This window comes from Nesoenas mayeri (assembly GCF_963082525.1).
Source record: "Nesoenas mayeri genome assembly, chromosome: Z".
NCBI classification, from domain to species: Eukaryota; Metazoa; Chordata; class Aves; order Columbiformes; family Columbidae; genus Nesoenas; species Nesoenas mayeri.
Window position 1 is genome coordinate 41,705,063 of NC_137542.1, and position 21,220 is coordinate 41,726,282.

General features: G+C 36.0%; 1 protein-coding gene across 1 annotated transcript in view; it reads left to right on the forward strand.

The window, feature by feature from the left end:
- MAN2A1 (mannosidase alpha class 2A member 1) overlaps positions 1–21,220 on the forward strand; it is a gene marked incomplete at its 3' end in the record, with an annotated part of 106,902 nt that overhangs the window by 26,970 nt on the left and 58,712 nt on the right. The window contains exons 4-9 of the mRNA XM_080362024.1: positions 5,134–5,305; positions 7,061–7,188; positions 8,729–8,902; positions 11,275–11,461; positions 17,027–17,204; positions 19,790–19,992. Coding sequence (XP_080218150.1) covers positions 5,134–5,305; positions 7,061–7,188; positions 8,729–8,902; positions 11,275–11,461; positions 17,027–17,204; positions 19,790–19,992 — 1,042 coding nt within the window. The remainder of the gene's footprint in view (positions 1–5,133; positions 5,306–7,060; positions 7,189–8,728; positions 8,903–11,274; positions 11,462–17,026; positions 17,205–19,789; positions 19,993–21,220) is intronic.

Sequence of the window (21,220 nt, forward strand, 5' to 3'; positions counted from 1 at the left end):
AAACAGATTTTGTGAGAAACTAGACATTTTTTAAAGACATGTTTCTACTTAAACATTGGAGGATGACTTATGGTTGTAAGCAATTGAAAAATCTTGTTTGTTTAATTTCAGTAGTTAAACCAAAAGACAAAAGAAATACAGATGTCAAAAACAACCAACCAATCAACACCTCCCCAAAAAAAACCCCAAGAAACAAAACTAGCAAAAAACCAGCCTGCAGATACATGTAGGCAGTACTCAAACACTCTTGGTAATAATGATTTTGTGTTCTCAAAGTTGATCGGTGATTTTTGTGATTATCAAATTGTGAAGTGCTTTTACTTAAGTTACTTTTAAAATGCTGCTGACCTGTCAACTTCTGTTATGATTTTCTCCTGAAGCTATGCCTGTATCTCTACGAATGTGTCAACTGTGTAAGACACAAGAACACCTTTTTCTAGCATAAGGAGCAGATAGAGCTTGTAGAAGGAAATTTGACTGTAAAATGTAGACAGGAATAGTGGCAAATCAGTTAATTAAATGCTTCAGGATTTTTTACATAGTAATGGATTGCATTGACATTTGGATGTGATGCTTGGAGTCTGCTGTTGACCCAAGAAAAATTTGCATTAACAAAGTGGGGAAAAAAAGTGAAAAAACAGATAACTGCATGATGATGATGATAAATCTCTGAAAGGGTGGGAGGATGGGCAGGAATCAAGTTTCCATGCTTTTGAGGACAAACACGAGTGAGGCAATCAAAAGGAAGCAGCTTAACAGTGTGTACCCTCTCTTGCTATTACACGCATTGGCAGAAAATGAAAGTAGCTGGCAAAGTCCTGAATACGTAGAAAGGCAAGGCTAGCATAATGCCATTAAAGTCAGTATTATATTTTGTCTTGTTTACATTTTTATATTGTCAAAGATCCTTATGTAGATTTGAAGCAATAAGTGTGTTTTTGCTTATATTGAACTACTTCGTTTTGGTATTTGTAGCTTTAAACTATTGCACTTTTCCCCTGTGTAAACTGTATATATGTTAAAATTTTCCTGATCCAAACACACTGGGAAATCTTTTCTTTCAGCTTGGGAATAAATTCTTAGTTTGTGGATAAGCACAAGAATGAACTTAAGTTTTACTAAATTCTTATGTGACATGAAGGACTGAGATGTGAAATATTAAATTTAGCATGGTAGTCTTTAGTAGCAGACTTAGGGCTAGGAACTGTAAATTACTTATTCCTTGTTCTGTTTGGCTTTTGATTTTTTTTTTTTTTTTTTTTCAATCTTTATTCCTCTGTGCAAAATTGGACAGCCTCTGTAAGTCATGGGGTTAAGAGCTATAAATGGCATGAAATTTTAAAAAGAACAAATGACACAGCACCTGGGATGGAGTGACACCAGTCACAGGTGTAAACTGGGAGAGCAGTGTCTGGGAAGCAGCCCTGCAGAGCGGGCCCTGGGGTGCTGGCTGACAGCAGCTCAGTGTGAGTCAGCAGTGTGTGCCCTGGCAGCCCAGAGGCAAACCCCGTCCTGGGGGCATCAAACACAGCACAGCCAGAGCTCGGAAGAGGGGACTGTCCCCTGGATTCGACCTTGGTGCGGCCTCACCTTGAACACTGTGTGTGGTTCTGGAACCCATGATACAAGGAAGATGTGAAGGTCCTTACATGACATGTCCTGTGAAGAGCAGCTGAGGACTCTGGGCTTGTCTAGTTTGGAGAAAAGGAGGCTGAGAGGTGACCTCATTGCTCTCTACAGCTTCCTGAGAAGGGGACGTGGAGAGAGAGATGCTGATCTCTTCTCCCTGGGATCCAGGCATAGGACATCTGGGAATGGCTCAAAGCTGTGCCAAGAGAGGTTTAGACTGGACATTAGAAAGCATTTCTTTACTGAGAGCATAGTCAATATTGGAAGAGGCTTCCTAGAGAGGTGGTTGGTGACCCAAGCCTGACAGTGTTTGAGAGATACTTGGCCAGTGCCCTTAATACCATGCTTTAGCTTTGATTAGCCATGAAGTGGTCAGGCAGTTGGACTAGCTGATTGTTGTATGCACCTTCCAACTGAAAATACTCTATTCAGAAAAAAAGTATATTTAATTGCAAGAAGGCTGACACATGCTAATTAAATTTCAGAGGGCTTTCTCTTGGCTTGCAACTAATTTTGTGAATGTTGTAAATATTTCTAGGACTTTCTGAAGTGTGTGAAGTTCAGTGTGTTTCCATGTAACACCCTTTCGGTAGAGCTTAATAAACTGAATATATTAAAACAATCTCTAATTGTAACACCGCTCTTTCTACATCATATTGTGTTCTTTTGCCAGCTGCTTTTTCATTTAGCTCTGTGCTGCTTCATTTTGGTTGGTTTGCTAAGTTTTTCAATAATGTTTAAGACTAATTCAATGTAAGTGTGCTTTTATTGCTGCAATATGAAAAGATGCTAAAATAGTTTATTGTGATGATGTATTTCTGTATAGGAAAAATGTAGGATGGCTGTAGTTCATCCTTCCTCTGTTAGTTGTGTGTTAGCATGATATTGTCTCTTGCAGAAGAAATCCCTGGTAAAAAGCAGTAAATTTAAAGTCTGCTACATGTGGATCTTTTTATGTAAATATCAGGAAAATATTTGTTTGATTTGTTGAAAAGTATATAAGCATTGAAAAAGATTAATTGATTATGAGATCTCAATTATTCGGCTGAAAGTGTGCATTAAAAGGAAAGCACTTACTTGAAATAGGCAGAGATCACAACAAATGCTGCTTGAAACCAGCACAAAAGGATAATAAATACTGCTTATTCGTTGCTTTTCTGTTTTCAGTCTTAATGAAACTTTTGTGTAAGAATAATCTACTTTCAGCTTGCTTGTGTTAAACTGTTTCCATGCCTCTGAAGAAAGTTTTAAATTTAAATTTTAATCCCTCATATTAACTATCTTGACAAAAATTTATCTTTCCGCTTTAAGATAGATTAGACTCTAATGTTCTAGCTGTACAGAATCTGCTAATTTTTATTTTTTTTTAATATATTGAGGTAGAACTTTTCCTCTGGAGTTTTATATTTTTATTTCCTCACTTGCAAAATAAGAGAGTAGATTTTTGAAAACATGTGGTGTTTATTATAAAGTGAGAGTGCAACCAGAAAGTAGTGTAATGGAAGTAAGAGTGCTCCAGTTTACAGTAGTTACTCCTAATGACAAGATTCTTTATTTGAAATATAATTATCAATTGGATGTGAACTGGAGAAGAATGCATATTGTCAATTTACATTAGCTCTGCATTTCTACTTAAGAAGAACATAATTTATTTTTTATCCTTAAGATAAAGCATAGTATATTCTTTCTGAAAAAGTATTCAAACTATTCTATAATAAAGTGGTTTTATTTTATTAAACTGAATAATTATAATTATACTGAAATTTTCTGCATTTGTTAGGTTGGTGCAAAAGTAATTGTAGTTTTGGACCGTGAATTTTAAATCTTTATAACTAGGCTCAAACACATTGTTATTAATCAAAATAAGAACCATTACAATCAACAGATTTTTGCCAATGATAAATGAATTTGTCCATTCCTGCAGCACAAAAGTCTGTGCTTCAGGACTCAATGAACTCTTGGAAAGCAATTTCTGCATCCTGCTGGTTGTGGAAGCATTTTCCCTGCAAAAAGTTGTCAAGATGCTTGAAGAAGTGGCAGTCGCTTGTCGAGAGGTCAAGTGAATATGATGGATGAAGCAAAACTTCGGTAGCCCAATTCATGCAACTTTTGAAATGTTGGTTGGGTGTTACCCTGAAGAATCGGGCCCTTTCTGTTGACCAGTGCTGGCTGCAGATGTTGCAGTTTTTGGTGTATCTCATTGTTTTGCTGAGCATCCTTCTCAGATGTAGTGGTTTTGCTGGGATTCAGAAAGCTGCAGTGGATCAGACTGGCAGCAGACCACCAAGCAGTGACCGTGACTTTTTTTGGTGCAAGTTTGGTTTTGGGAAGAGCTTTGGAGGTTCTTCTTGGTCCCACCACTGAGCTGGTCTTTGGTGGTTGTTGTATAGAATCCGCCTTCTGTTGCACATCACAATCCGATTGAGAAATGGTTTGCTTTTGTTACATAGAATAAGAGAAAATGACACTTCAAAATGATGATTTCTTAAATTTTCGGTCAGCTCATAAGGCACCTGCTTATCGAGCTTTTTCACCTTTCCAATTTGCTTCAAATACTGAAGGACTGTAGAAGGGTCTATGTTAAATTCTTCAGCAACTTCTCATGTAGTTGTCAGAGGTTAGTCGTCGGTGATTGCTCTCAGTTGTCAACTTCTGGTGGCTGGCCGCTACGCTCCTCATCTTCAAGGCTCATGTCTTCTGGAACCATCACTGCACTGTACATTCGTTAGCAATTCCTGGGCCAAATGCATTGTTGATGTTGCAAGTTGTCTCCACTGCTTTATGACCCATTTTGAATGCAAATAAGAAAATCACTTGAAAATGTAGCTACTCCTACATTTACACAGCCCTAAAACTACATTTGCCCTTTGAAGGCAACTGCCCGACTGATGTGGCCCCCAGTGAAAATGAGTTTGACACCCCTGCATTTGTGGGTCTTAATTTTCTCCTCAATCTGAAGGTGTAAGATGCTGCTAGTAAGGATTTTTGTTCAATTGTTTTACATAAAGTAGAGTGATGGAGAGCTTGATGACTTGAAAGAAGAGATAACACATTGAGAGAAGGATTAGGGAGAGTTGGGCTGTGTGTGTTGGGATTAGGGCTTGGGCTGGGATGATGATTTGTTGGTAGATGCTACAGTCCTCCTGATGTGAGAGATGAGGAAACCTAGTGAAAGTTATCAGGAAGACCAGCTTATCGATATGTACATCTTCATTTTCAACTAGTTAATTTTTGCTTAGATGAGAAAAAAAAAATCCACATTTTCTTTAAATCTGTGTTTTCTGTTATCAAATTAGAAAGTATTTTCTAAACATAAAAATAGATTTCATATTTTTATATGTTTAGGAAATAAAACATTTAAACTGTGTGAAAAGAAACTCCTGGAGATTTTAGCACATTGAACTGTCCACAGCATTTTAAGAAAATGCATTACTTAAGTGGGAAGAAGGCAGGTCTCTTAAGACTGTTGAAAGCAATTTAAATTTCTTATTTTCTTTTTGTTAGGTTGGCTGAAGACTTTTGATGATTATTTCAGAGATCAGACACAGCATATCTTAAATAACATGGTTATAAAATTGCAAGAAGACAACCGAAGGAAATTTATATGGTCTGAGATTTCTTACTTCTCAAAATGGTGGGATGGAATAGATATCCAAAAAAAGGATGCTGTTAAAAGGTTTGAACACTGAACTATTTCTTATCTTCCACATGGCATGGTCTGAGACTTTGTGTATCTGACTACACTGTAAACTTGCGATTTCACTTGTTGTGATGTGGAATTGCTAGAATAATTGACCACTCGAGTTCTGATTCTTTGGAGGCTGCTTTTTTTTTCTTTCCAGTTACAAGATAAAAATACGTTTAGAGACGAGAATTCAAATTACTGAGTTGCTGAAAAAAATGACTGCAAGTTTCATTGTACAACCATGAAAATGTCATTCAAGTTGTAATGGCGTTGTGATTATAAACTTCATTTGAAGTCACATTGACGTTTTGGCAATGAAATAAAAACAATATTTCGTATTAGCTAGTTATATAGGGTAATTTTTATTCAGTTGCAACACAATTATTAATTGAGATTTTTTTTTTGTTCTTATATATGTGTAGTTTTTATAAATATGCAGCTGCTTAAATGGTAAAGTAGTACATAACTGAGACCATGGGTGTAGAGTATTTTAAAAGTTGTAACTCAAAATGTAATACAGAAATAAAAGGTTTGCCTAGATATTAAGACAACAGTGTGCTGGTTGGATAAACTTGAAGTAAGGATGTAGTTTGGAGTTTTCGAAAAGGTGTGGTTTGTTTTTTTTTGTTGTTGTTGTTCGTTTGGGTTTTGTGGTTTGTTTGTTTTTTTTTGTTGTTTGTTTGTTTGTTTATTTGTTTTTTAACTTTGCTTTAAGACAAAATCCAACAGTTTTTGGCTCTTATCTGTGATGGCCTCCTCATGACCATTTTCAGGATGCATGAGTTGCATCTTAAAGGCTACGAGAATCTCACAGCTGCAAAGGTTAGGTAGTACTCAGAATTTTGGGAATGACACAGAAAGCTACCGATTGAAAATTCATGTACAATGCCTGAGTATTACAGTACAGCTGTTGATTTTGAGATTAAAAAGATCCCTTGGAGCAAAATAAACAGTACATGGATAAGTCACTAGGGAACTATGACCTTTCTTGAGGGGAGACAGGTATTGGTTAAACTGCTGTAAGACTTACAGAAGCTACACTGGAGATAATTTTTGCTGTATGGTTTTCATTACTCTTATGGACATTATCTGTAATGTGACTAATTTTTAGTAAGTTTACTGTATTCCGTTCTTGAATTCATTTAACGTTTATATGGCATTGTACAATGTAAGTGCTGAAATTACATTATTGAACTTTAGGCATCACCTGAGGCTGGAATCACTGGCATCTTAATAGAGAGAGACTGGATCATCCCGTGGTCGGTTTCAAGAAGGCATTTCAATGAGTGAAATGGTCTGAAGACTTTATAGATAGAATAAACTTGGAAGCTCTATCAGCTTTCTAAAACAATAAAAAGAATGGTGGGGAGGTATTAATAGTGCTTGAAATGTGCAATGCCTATGCATCTTGCTCAGTTGGCCTCCAGTACTGTGGCACATACACTTTTATTTTTCTAATCTATGCAGGAAATAGCCTTCTTCCTGATGAAAAAAAAAAAAAGTCAAATATTATGGCACATGCAGTAGAACTAGTAGTTTTAGTCACACAGAGACATTAAAAATTTCACTGTTCATCTATTAATTATTTCCATGTTAAAGAAATATAGTCGAGTGATGGAAGCAGCACAAGCGATTTATATTTTGGCATCTTTTCCCTGGTAAATACCTATTGGATATTTGGAAATTGATTTTTTAAGAGTGCATTTTTATATGTAAGATTTTTAACAAAATTTACATATTTTTCAGGTTAATGAAAGATGGACAATTTGAAATAGTAACAGGAGGATGGGTCATGCCTGATGAAGCCTCTTCTCATTATTTTGCTTTAATTGACCAACTGATAGAAGGACATCAATGGTTAGAAAAGAATCTTGGTATGTAGCTTGATCTAAAATTTAGGTGTGTTAATACATTAAGTCAACTAGAAAATGCTTTTTTGTGTTTCTGAGGTGCTTAGAAGGCTCTCTTTAATCTGCTTTCCAGAAGCATTAAATCAGACCACTTACTGGAAGCTATAGGACTGTATATGGTATTTGCAATTACTGTTTGCAGTTAGAAGTTCTTGGATGAAGTGTATTTAAATGATTTTATGCCATAATATTTTGTCTCAATCAATGAAAGGTGTGCATAGTATATTAACATAATAGAATATAACACTAGATAATGCTCAATTGTAGGTCCCATGCCTCTGGTATCACAGACAGTTTCAGACTGTCATTTCTGTCTTTTGAAAATCATGACAAAGGCCTTAAAATTACTTAAAATTGATATTCTGTTCCTGTGTTTTAATTTGTACTTGAGGCTGTATATTCATTAGGGTCTCATATGCAAGACTTTCAAAAAATAAATATGAAATTTAGTAGCAGTTCTTGTAGCAGTACTAGTTATAAAACCTAAACCCATTGTAATGTTAGAATCTTCTATATTTAAAAAAAAAAAAAAAAAGCCAACTCATTCTTTTTTGCAACTTTGAGGAATTACTGACTGCAGTAGCATTGACCAAACTGTTTTGGTGGCTTTGGGAGTGTTCGTTTATTTGTTTACTTCTATGAGTACAGATAAAGTTTCATAAGTAGAGATAACCCTTTTTATATAGAAAATATTTTTACAGTGATTTTGATAATAAGCTAACATTACTTGATCCAATTAACTGAAATTATTTTGAAATGCTCTTTTACTATATTTTTCTTAGATTAAAATTTCCATAGACAAAGCTTGACATATTTAATAGATGGGGGGAGAGAAGGCCTATAAAAGTTAATGCATTCCCTACTGTTTTTTGGTAAGACAGTAAAAATGTGGCTAAGGAACCATGTTATAGAATCAGTTAAATAAGAGTTAGATACAGCCTCTTTACTTGTTAGTGTGAAGTTCAGTGGAAACATGTTAGTCAACATGATTCTAATGATTTCCAACCAAATAAATCAGAAGAAAATTTAGTTCCAAATCCAACAAAGGTTAAGATTATTTAAATTAAAGTTAAAATTTAACAAGCTACAACATTAGTCTCCCTCCGTTCATTTTCTTTTAGCTTTCCTTTCCATCTGTAACATCTGTCAACTAAAAGTGAAAAAGCAGCTGTATTTCATTATGATTCTATGTAAAGATGTTTGAGACACAGTTGAAATATTGTAATAATGTAGAGTACTAATATCAGGTTTTTATGCAGTTACACAGAATGCCTTGCCTCTAACACATTTGATTGGTTTTGTTTTGTTTTTAATGAATTATCTGTTTAATTCTAGCTTGTTAATTCCAGGATGTATTCTGCAGGAGGCTTAATATTCAGCTGTATTTTAATTTATCTTCTTGGAAATTTTAACTTTAGTGCTCTGATTTGAATTATATTAGTATAGTTTTTATTGAGTGAAGAGTAAAACTTTCTTTCCTTTTTACTGTTTTATATGTAAACAGGAGTAAAACCAAAGTCTGGCTGGGCAGTTGATCCTTTTGGGCATTCACCAACAATGGCCTACCTTCTGAAACGCACAGGATTTTCCAATATGCTTATACAGCGAATTCATTACTCAGTTAAAAAACATTTTGCAGCACAAAAGACCCTAGAATTCTTTTGGAGACAGAGCTGGGGTATGTGGTTTTTTGTTTTGTTAATTTACACAGTTAAAAATATGGAGAGTACTTGAATAAATGCTATGGAAATCTTTACAGAACAGGTTATTTAGAAAACTTACTGTAAGCTTGAAAATTTTAGACTTGTAGTTCTGCTAAAAATAATTTTAATCTAGGTAAAGTTTTGGATTTTTTTTTTAAGTAGCAGAAAGCGAATGTGAGTGTCTGTGTGTTAGGAAGGGGTTAAATATAAAAACTGTATTATTGCCACTGTTCCCAGTTTCTCCTCTTTCATTTTTGCTTTTACTTTTGCTTATTTCCCTTCTCCCACATTCCTTACAAGTATATAGAAAAAAAAGCTAAATGGGGTGGAATATTCTTTTTCCTTTCCTCACTTTTGTTTTCTTCCTCCTATTCCTACTGTGTGGAAATAAAGTGGAGGAGAATGAACATTTCTCTCAGACAGAGAAAAGAAAAAAATGTGAATATCTGAAGGTGGAGACATCTGTCTTATGTTCTTACTAAGGAAAAAAATTTCAAGCAACCAGTTTTCCTCAGCTGGTGTGACAAGATAATGTCATTATTTACAGTAGCATTCTGTGGACTTGAAATTTGTAGGTTATCTTTAGTAAGAAAAATAGATTAAAAATATTTCACCATTTTAACTTGCAATGAAATTATTATCTAAAGCTTTATTCTTAGAATAAATACAAATGCTTTTTTGATATCTTTAGGCAATACAGAATATGAAAGTTTTCTTAACTAATGTAGTGTTTACACCTTAGCAAACTGATGTGCCTGTAAATGAATGCACTTTTCTATATGAAAATTTTGTTTTGCCTTGTATTGTACCAGCATTCTAATAAGCTGTATGATGAATGTATGTGTAGTTGAGGTTTTGGTCTTTCTGGTTTTTGAAGTAAGATAGTATATCACCACTTTATCAATAAAGGGTCAGACAAACATATTTAGTACTTACTATTTAAAGGTGGTGGTGATTTTGAACTTCCTCTGTGTTTTTAATCAGAAGTTGTAGGAAGGAAGGTATTTGCAGAAAGCAATATACTGCACAAGTAAACTTCACTTGAGGAAAACATACCACTGTAAAAGAATTTGTAAGAAACTGACACTTTGGAGATTTTACTTTGAATGTTGATGTATGACACTCAATGTACAGAACACTTAATTGACAGGCCTCTTTCCTGAACAGTTGCATACATAAATCACGTGTATGATTTGCTCTAGTGTTTGGCCTTCAAAAGAAAGCTTTTCAAAACAGATCACATAGCAAAGGTCACTGCATGCTCATCTGGGATAATACGTCGAGAAAGAGAACTCCTGTAGTTGAAAAGTAAAGGCATATGCTTATGTAATATTACCTTTTTTAGTAATAAGCAGAAGTAAAATAGGAGTTTTTAAATAAAGGTTCTGGATTGGAACTGTGACGACTTATGATGTTAAGGTTTTGAAGAGTGTCTTCATATTTATTGTTGGCATACTTAGAATCCAGATTCTGTGGCACATCTACAGCATTCTTCCTTTTTTTTTTTCAGCATGAAATTACTTTTAAGTTTTTAGTGTTGGAAATAGGTAACCAGCATTTAGTGGTTTTACCAGATAAATAAGCTTAATGTTCTCTTAAGGTCTATGAGAACTTCAGGTTGTCTTTAAGTTGAATTTTGACAGACCTTATGTTGAGACTTGACAAAATATATGTAGATCTTTGCTACTAGTGGGTTAAACTTAGGGAAAGGGCTGACTACATGGAGAAGTTAGGATTGCAAAGATGGTCTCTGAAGTGCATAGAACTCTAATTTTACATATAAGCACACATAATCTATCTAGAAGCACATACTGTTAATATATTGAAGCTATGTGATCAAGAAATTAAGATATTGCTAAAGCCAACCAATTCAAATGTTGGACTAATGAGGGTGGTGGTTTTTGGTTTGTGGTTTTGGCAGGTTCGTGATTGTTGGTGGTTTTGTTTGGTTGGTTTCTTTGTTTGTTTTTTGGGTTTTTTGGTTGGTTGTTTTGTTGTTCGTTTGGTTGGTTTTGTTCATTCAAAAGTATGATATATGTGTTTTGTTGACCTCTAAAATTCTGGCAATCAAGAGATTTATCTGGGTTACAAAACTGTAACATTTTGTTCCTATCTCTCCCACTCAGCTGGTGCTGAACATTCCAGTTTTGGTTGCATCTCTGTTTTTAGCCTCTTTATATGTAAGATGGATACAAAGGTAGACTCCAGGTATAGATAGTCAGAGCAAGGAATTGTCTTAATCTGAAGTTTTTCTTAAAATTCTCAGATTAAGAACATGGAACTGATTTAGTTTTGGCAAATCTGAAAGGGCTTATTTTAAAGGTGTGCTCTATGTATTTAATTCCAGATTTGGGATCCAGTACAGATATCCTTTGTCATATGATGCCTTTTTATAGCTATGATGTTCCTCATACTTGTGGTCCAGATCCAAAAATCTGCTGCCAGTTTGATTTCAAACGTCTTCCCGGAGGAAGAGTAAGCTGTCCATGGAGAGTTCCACCAGAAGCTATTCATGTTGGGAATGTTCAACACAGGTACAGTTTTTGCATATTCTGCAAGGGAATAACTTTAAAAAATCAAAGGTTTGTGTTAGTCAAGGGTGATATCTAGCGTAGCTTGGTGAATTTATATCGTTTTAAAAATAAACTTGTTATAGGAAAATAATACCTATTACTTCATGTTTTCTCTTAAGTTCAGGACATAATTGATAGTGAAATTTGAAGGTAGGTTAAAATTACTGAAGATGCATTACATAGTTTTCCATTCATGGTACATGAGTCTATTACTGTCTCTGAATGGTAGACAGAACATAGCTATCTGTTTGGTTATAGTCATGTTACTGGTTTACTGTATTTTTTTGTGAATTTTATGAATACACGGTGATCAGTCTCCTTCCAGTGTAAGACTTCAGGGACAGCATGTTGTAGTATGCTGTAACTGCAAATGGTGAGATTTTTCCATGGTATATCCTTGCAAAAGCTGGCAATCTGTAGCCTTGGTTTCCTAAAGTGAACACTTTCAGTCAATCTCAATCCTGTCTTAATGTCCAGAGGGAGCAGGGAGAATCACATGAACCTCAATTTTATTTTTCAACTAGAAATACTGAGTTGTTTTGCCATGGGTAAGAATCAAGCTTACAGTTTTAGAAAACTTCTTTTCAGTTTTTAGAGGAGGGGGGAAAAAAGCAAACCAAAAAAAAGTACACCAACAAAAATCCAACAGAAAGCCAAAAAACATGAAAGGGAGAAAGATTGTACTCTGGAGTCCTGTTACTATTTCCAGGCCTTCAAACCATCCCCAAGTTCAAGAGTTTGAAATATGAATAGGTGTTTAAAATTATTGCAAATTTCTGAGTATAACAAATGTATTAAGGATAGCATAGTGACTTTTTGGTTCTAGTCCTGATGCTGAAGTTTTGAAGTGATGATGTGATGGTGATGCATGGGTTGTCTACATGTCAAGTCTATGTGTCCTTTTTGAGTATGAATTTTGCCAAGCATCTTGAAAACTTCACTTTGTCAGTAAAATTCAGTTACAAAATTTTACCGAAGTTAAAACTAAAATAAAAATAATATATCACAATTGTCATATTTTAAAGTAGAAATTTGAATGGACAGTAAAAAGTAGTTTTCTTTAAAAGTAGGAAAATGAGTGCTGGAGGTAATATGAGAACAGTCGAGCTAATAGAAGAATCATTATGGCACACTGAGTGCTTATCAAATGTGAAGAAAAGCTTGTGTGTCTTTAAATTAAAGTTGTAAAGAAGAAAAAATCTTGAATATGTATCCTAATTATCGGAAACAAATATTTGTAGAAGAGTAAAAGCTTGTTTAACAAGTACCTGGAACATCCAGGCTATAAATACATTGTAGAGAGCCTGCTTAGAATGTTTTTTAAGCTCTTTGGTTTTTAATTAGATATTAATTTATCCTTGTACTTCCAAGATGTAACCTTTGCATACCGATCTAAATTAGACCTTGTGAAATAAATGGTTCTTTCACTATTTCATATGAAGTCAAAGAACAAGAGAGATGTGGTGTGTATGTAGTGAACGTATGATCAAGTTGAAGAGGTCATCCTCTGAGAATGGTCTCTGAAATGTGATCTTTTGCTTCAGCTTTTGGTAGCTAAAAAGTGTTTCAGTGTTGAACAGGGAGTTGAAATAGCACTGTGGTAGATAATACCTAAGGGAAAAGTAAAACTATCACATGGTCTTTGGGTTGGCAGCATTGATTATTTACATTTGGAACATTGGAAGGAACAGAAACTATACTTTTGAGACTGTAGTTTCAAATAAATCCAAATTTCAAATAAAACATAGGAAGTAGTGTTTAACTGGAGAATACCAAAAACACTGCTTATGCTTTACGAAAAATAAAATGTTGGAATATTGTAGGCAACCCAAAACTTCTCGAGTCTGACCTCTGTAACAACTTAAGTTTTACAGTTCTTATGATGAGGAGATGTATGAATTTCAAAAGTAATTGGAAAATCTGTGTTTACATCGTAAGCCTTCCAAGGTTAAAGGTTTGTAGCACATTAATTAATCTGTCTCCTATCTCTTGTTTTACAAAACTGGAAAACTACAGAAGAACCACACTACATGGATCTGCAGAAAGTATTTGATACACACTTGTTTAATTTAGAGGCAAGATTTAGGTCACTGACATTTCTTCAATGCTAAAGGTGCAACAGAATTAGTAAAACAGAGATCTTGAATACTCAGCTTGGACTGTTGCTTTTGATTTCAGTACTATTATGGCCATACAATATTACTGAAGAGATATTGAATTGAAAACTTAGGGCTAGTAACTGGTTTATCATTGCCTTGTGACTTGCGTCATGGTTTGGTAGGAAGCAATGAAACAGAAGCCTAATTAAGAGCCTGTACTTGCTTAATTACACTTCATAACAGCTAACGTTATACAGATTGCTGCTGCACTTGCCCTGTTTTGCAGCTGCATCCTTATGTGTATGTTTGAATGCTGAAATTCTGGCTTTTCACACTAACAAGCAAAACCAGCTGGTTTTGTTTTGGTTTGGTTTTTTTTGCCCTTGAATGTGCATGAGTTGTTTTATTAGAAGAAGCATAGCTTCTTTTGGTGTGTGTCTCTCTCCCCATGTGTGGAAATAGGAAAGAGTCTGTACTATAAGTTACACGAAAATTTACTTTACTCTACACCCTCTACTGTTCAGGAGACCAGTTTTACCCTTCAGCTTTTTTCTCTTTGTGGTTGGCCACATTACGCAACGTGTAATTGGCATTCAGAACTATATTGCTGATATGACATTACGGTTAATGTTTATGATTGTGAACCTCTAGGAGCTGAGACTGCCATCTTAGAAAGTACTCATCCTATCTGCATAGCCATCTCCTCTACAAAAATACTTCAATAGAAAATTGCCAATCCACCAAATGATTCTGTTTTCTAGTTGAGATAATTGAGCAAAGAATGAGTCCCGAATGCTTCATGTGCTGTATGGGTGAAGTAGTAGAGACTGCAAAGCTATGACCAGTGTCAAACCTGTCACATAGGACTTACTTATAGCTGCTACAAAATTTCTTGTGATTCCCACAGACTCTGGGTGTCTTACTGCACCTTCTCCTTTGACATCGGAAGGGGCAAAACCAGCCATGTTAATTGGTCTGATACTTGGAATTTTTGCCTTAAAAGAACATGCTTCTGATATGAAGGGGTTTTCTACTTTTGTGAAAAGTCTTAGGCATCCAGTATTATGTTATATATTCAATATTATTATGAAATACATATTATATATTCAATACTATTATGAAAGCTTCCCAAAGAAAGGTGAAAAGTACTCTTGATACTGTTACTGACAACATTGCTATACTTCAGTGTTGCCTCCTAAGAGTGCAGTTAGGGTTGCTCTGACTATTGTACATAATGCATCTTGTGTACAATTCCAAGAACTTTTGATTGTATAAAATCAAAATCTGATATGCTATATCCATAATCATGGTCCTACAAAAAGTTTATCATGACTGATCTCTGTGGATTTCAATTTTTCATTCAGATAGGCAGGATAAACATATAGCAAAATGTATCTAATGTCTTACTAAGGAACCAGAAAGGGAAAATGTTGTTTGAGGCTCAGTGGAATCTGCTTGGTTTAGGTTTGTGGTTGGGTTTTTTGCTATTTGTTTGTTGATTTTGGTGTGTGGTTGGTTTTTTTTTTTCCTCCAGAAGTATTTCTCATCTTAAACAAATTCTCTGTGGGGCTTTCTGCTGCCTCTTTCTCACTCCTGTATGAGATAGTGATTTAGGAAGCTATTTGAGAAAAACTGAAGAGGATATACCTAACTTGAGACATATGGTTGGCAATGGAGGAAGATCCTGCTGCCCCCCTTAAAAGCACCTAATAATCCCACAGTTACGAGTACTTTGAAAAAAGAGAGAACAGCAGCACTAATTAATTTTGCAGCAGATTTGGAAAGAAACTAGAGGAGGGGTTTGAACAGAGATGTCAAAGTCAAATATCCTGTTAACTGTAACCTTTCCTAAGTCCTGTATTTTTCAAGAGACTCTAAAATGAAGTATTTTTTGAACCATAGACTGCATGTGGAAGATTTGAATTAAGCTGGCATCTTAGAAGGTAGAATACAAAGTCATGTGTTGTGCCAGTTTTTCTCTTAGTTGTGTGGAGAGGTGGTCTTTATGTTTAGATTTGCAACCTGTCGAAAGTAATGGAAAATATTGTTTCAAGCATAAATATTTGGTAATCTGAACTATAAATCAAACTACAGACAAGAGAGGTGGGGAAGCCACTAGTTGGGTCTATTCTGCTGTCAGCAGAACTATGTAGATTCTTAACTAAAGATGTTGTGCCCCATTTCCTACTTCAGAATAGTCAGATCTTATATTTACTCAATACTTATATAATCTGATAAACAAATAAACCGTGACTTGCTGGTCAAAGAAATATGAGTTTCAAATATATTGGACTAGATTAAATTCTGACTTTAATGTTTATATAACAAATCTTCAGGAGTATGGGTTGAATGTAGATTTTGGTAGACCATCTATTAAAAAGATTTAGGGAAAAAAAAGCTCACTGGAATCTGGATTGCACTACTATTTTCTCTTTAAAACCTTGTAATTTGTATTCGTGTTTTCTTAAATATGGTTTACTTACTATGGTTTATATTCCCTAGCTAAATGATTTCCATAACTTTAATTAGAGAACATCAATATATGACAAATTTTATAGTGGTTGTGGTTTGGAGCGGGGGAGGAAATAGACCTTTTTAGTTACCCATACGTGGGGCTTGTAACGTTTGATACGTTGCTGCTTTGTGACAGAAATGATGTTTTGGGTGTCAAAGAGCTAGTAGGTGCCGAAGGATAATTTTAGTGTTTTTCCCATGTGTGCATGTGCACTTTTTTTTTTTTTCTTAATTTAAGGCCAAAAGCTGGAAAGCAATGAGTTTAAATTTTCAGGACATGTACTTAAAGTTAAGAGGGCTGGCTCTAAGGTGAGAAGCTGGCTGAAGGGGAAACGGTGATTCTTAGCTGTGAACTTCTTCCAGTTTGGTTGGTTGGTTGATTGTTTTTATGTTTGTTTGTTTGGGTTTGGTTGTTTTTTTTTTTTTTTGCAAGGCTAGAGTTCTTCAGAGATAAATTTATGGGCAGTTTTTCTGTCAAGGACATGAAGATATGAAGTGAAGTATCCAAGGGAATTACCAAAGGGGATGAGAAGAGCTTGCTTATTATTGTAAATAAGGGCTGGAGAGGATTAGTATTGTTTTCTAAATATAAAGCAGGTAAACATAATTTAAACTGAAGGTTAGTTTTGGCACAGGAACAAATTGATGCAGACTGACATACTGTTTGAGATAGAGCTTGTTAAGCTTATTGGAGAATTTAATTAGCATAGTGTTTGAAACAATAGTAGTTTCAGTGTGATGTCCCATTGGAGGGAGTTGCATCCAGCCTTCTGTTACAAAATGAGATAGCAGAGTTTTGTATGTCTCGTTTAAGGTCACCAAATTGTACAACTTGATATGCAGGAAATGTTTTGTCACATTCTGACCCTTATTCTTCTATTTTCTTAATTACCTTCTTTTTTCTTCCCTCAAGGGCTTGGATGATTTTAGATCAATACAGAAAGAAGTCAAAGCTTTTCCGCACTAAAGTTCTGTTGGCTCCGCTAGGGGATGATTTTCGCTATACTGAGAGCTCAGAATGGGATCAGCAGTACCAGAATTATCAGAAGCTGTTTGATTATATGAATTCTCGTCCTGAGTGGCATGTTAAGGTATATGCAAGACTTTTTCTGGTTTTGGGAGAAAACAATACTTCCCTGTATTTTTAGATTCTTCATGGAAAAAAAACATGGTATGGAGTTTTGTTTGGTTTATTTTTTTTTTAACTGTGGAGCTTTATATATTATTTAACAGCAGGTTGTTTTGTCTTGGCAGATTATAATTTTTTACCTTTACCACCTCCTCTTCCTCCAATGCAAAAACTTTGCTATTAGTAATATCTACTTGAAAACTATAAATAGTATCCAAACCAGATTATTTTACAGAATGTCTGTTAGGTTTGTTTGTTTTGTTAGTACTTCGGTCTCCACAGGATTCAGGCACTCGCTCACAGGCTTTGTTATTTGAAACTGTTGCATTTTCTAATAAGAAGTTCAAGCAAAAATTGTTGCTTTGCTTGGATCCTCTTGGTTTTATGTCCCAATACAAACATATAAACAAAACAATCCTAAGAGTTGCCATTGCTGGCACATGTTGAATACAATAAAATCTAATAGATTGCCCTGGCTACAAAAGGAATGAATATAGTAATACAGTTATCAGATGAGCTATCACTTTAATGATGTTTGAGTGTTAATATACATTTCGTACTGTCTAATATATAAACTGAGTACTTTAGGGACTTCTTGTACTATAGATGTTCTCTGTACACGAGACACCTTTTCACCATCTTTTGACCTACCCTGTAAAGGGCTGTTACTGCCTTATTTGGGCATTTTTTTAAATGACCAGACAATACTGAATTATTTATACTCTTCCATGTTACATCCCTAAACACAGTTTCTTTGTATATAGTTTTTAAAGAAGCAGCTTCTGAAAGCAAATGCTGATTTTTATGATCAGCAGTCAGTTTGGGTTAAGCATATGTTGGAGATCTGGAGCACAACAGAGTTAATTTTGAAAACACAGGATTAAGACAACTGTGCTCTTGTTTGGTAGAATCATAGAATCATTTTGGTTAGAAGAGACCATCAGGGTCATCTAGTCCAACCATAACCTAACTCTAGCACTAAGCCACATCCCTAAGAACCTCTTCTAAATGCCTTTTAAACACCTGTGGGGATGGTGACTCTGCCACTTCCCTGGGCAGCCTGTTCCAACACCTGACAACCCTTTCCATGAAGAAGTTTTTCCTAATATCCGATCTAAACCTCCCGTGGCACAACTTGAGGCCATTTCCCCTTGTTCTATCACTTACAACTTGGGAAAAGAGACCAACACTCTCCATGCTACAACTTCCTTTCAGGTAGTTGTTGAGAGCGATAAGGTCTCTCCTCAGCCTCCTTTTCTTCAGGCTAAACAGCTCCAGTTCCCTCAACTGCTTCTCATCAGACTTGTGCTCTAGACCCTTCACCATTTTCATTGCCCTCCTCTGAACACTCACCAGCACCTCAGTGTCGTTCTTATGACGGGTGACCCAAAACTGAACACAGTATTCAAGGTGGGGCCTCACCTGCACTGAGTACAGTGGCAAAACTGCTTCTCTAGTCCTGCTGGCCACACTGTTCCTGATACAAGCCAGAATGCTGTTGGCCTTTTTGGCCACCTGAGCACTCTGCTGGCTCATGTTCAGCCAGGTGTCGACCAACATCCCCAGATCCCTTTCTGACAGGCAGCTTTCCAGCCACTCTTCTCTGAGCCCGTAGCGCTGCCTGGGGTTGTTGTGACCCAGGTGCAGGACCCAGCACTTGACCTTGTTAAACCTCATGCAATTGGCCTCAGCCCAATGATCCAGCCAGTCCAGATCCCTCCGTATGACCATCCTACCCTCCAGCAATTGGTTCAGTTTGGTATCATCTGCAAGCTTACTAAGGGTGCACTCAATCCTCTCATCCAGATTAAAGAGATTAAACAGAACTGGCCCCAGAACTGGCTCTGAGGAACACCACTCATGACCAGCTGCCAACTGGATTTGGCTCCATTCACCAAAATTCTTTGAGCCCGGCCATCCAGCCAGTTCTTTATCCATCGCAGAGTACGCCCATCCAGGCCATGAGCTGCAGCTTCTCCAGGAGAATGCTGTGGGATACGGTGTCAAAGGCTCTACTGAAGTCTTAAGTATACAACATCTACAAACTTCCCTGGACAACCTGTTCCAGTGTTTTACCACCATCATGGTAAAAAATGTCTTCCTCATGCCTAGCCTAGGCCCTGCTAGTAAGTTTGTCCTCATCTTTCTTATAGGCCCCTTTGAAGTGCTGAAAGGCTGCAGTGTGGTCTCCCTGGAGCCTTCTCCTCTCCAGGCTAAGCATCACCAACTCTCTCAGCCTGTCCTCACAGCAGAGCTGTTCCAGCCCTCTGATCATTTTTGAGGTCTCCTCTGGCCCCTCTCCAACAGGTCCATGTCTTTCCTGTACTGAGTTGAAATGAAGCTGAAACGCTTTAGGAAGAATTATTCAACTTGTCTGAAAAGTGTTCAGGAAAATTTTAAAGCTCTTTAGGATAGGATTTCTGTTATAGTACTGCTGGAAGACTGGCACATTTCTGAAATTTATATTAAACCAAGCATATTCTTTCTCTTCATATGTCTAAATAAAGAAAATGTAACTATGTTATCGTAATTCTAATTTTCATTCAGGCCCAATTTGGAACTTTATCAGATTACTTTGAAGCTCTGCGCAAAGAAAGCAATTTGGGTGAAAAGAGCAGCAATTCATTTTTCCCTGTTTTAAGTGGAGACTTCTTCACCTATGCAGACAGAGATCATCATTACTGGAGTGGATATTTCACATCACGACCCTTCTATAAACGACTGGACAGAGTCCTGGAATCCTACTTACGGTAAATGCTGCCACCCAGTATGTTTATAACATATGTCTTGGTACACAGGAGAGATGAATGTATGAGTACTCTGCATCTGTTGGACGGATGGAAAAGTGGTTTTGAAATGCATAGTTTAAGTTTACTCAGAATAAAGCCTAACTGGCCTCCAAATACAGTTCTTGTTACAAGGATCAATTTGTGTGTCTGGTTTTTTTTTTGGTAAATTCACAGAAAGACAATGATTTTTTTTTTTTTTCCATCCAAACAAATAAGTTGTTCTAGAATATTATTCAAGTGATCAGCAAGTCCTGATTTCATGAAAAATAGCAGATAGTATGCTTTTTATTTCTGTATTGGATTGGCTAGCTGTCAGATCAATCTGTCATTATGGCTATACTGTTAATTCTTTTAGAGAGAAAAACAAAGGTGTGAATTTTACAAAGGTTGTTAGACAGCTGAGAAGTAGTCAGGAATATTGTGTGCCAAGTGATCTCAAAGTATGAGGTACTACTCTGCGGAAAATGGTTTGCATCTTCTTTAAAAGAGAAATTATTGCTGAATTTTGGTAATGGAGTATTTAAGTGGTTTTCCCTTGTAGCAGCTCATGATAAAACACATTGTAAAATCATTTAGCTGTATTTTAAGGCTCCAGAAAGAAATCTGGAACAGATGAGTATGATGTAAACCTTCAACATTTCATCAATTGCCAAAACTTGCAAACTCTATTTCCCATAGATTATTCTTCCTTGCATCCTTAGATAAAGGACATATTTTGTCTTCTGGAAGGGCCCTTTAAAATACATCTGTTGTAGTACTTCTATATGCTGTCCAGACCTTTTTGTGCTAGAGAAATCCTTCCTTAAGGATTCCTTACTTTTTTTTTCCTTTTTTTTGGGGGGGAGCAGGGCGGGGAGTGTGTTTGTATTCTAATGTAGGGAAGCAAGAGAGGTGTGGAAAGTAGCCTTTTGGAAGCATGGGAAAGTACCATTTTGGAGGCAGATACAAGTGCCTTTCATAAGAGAAAGCATTGAAAGAATAAGTAATGTGTAAGGTGAAGTGACATCAAGGGCCTAAGAATAGAAAGGTGTTAGGGAAGAGGCAGTGTAATGTAGAAGTCATTACCTTGACCAGCAAGGAGAAGTCTCACAAATCTGAAAGCAGAGAGGAAAGAAGCCAAAGACTGTCAGGAAGGATAAGAAAAATAAGACCAAAACTGAGAGGAATGACAAAAAGCCAGGCTAGGATC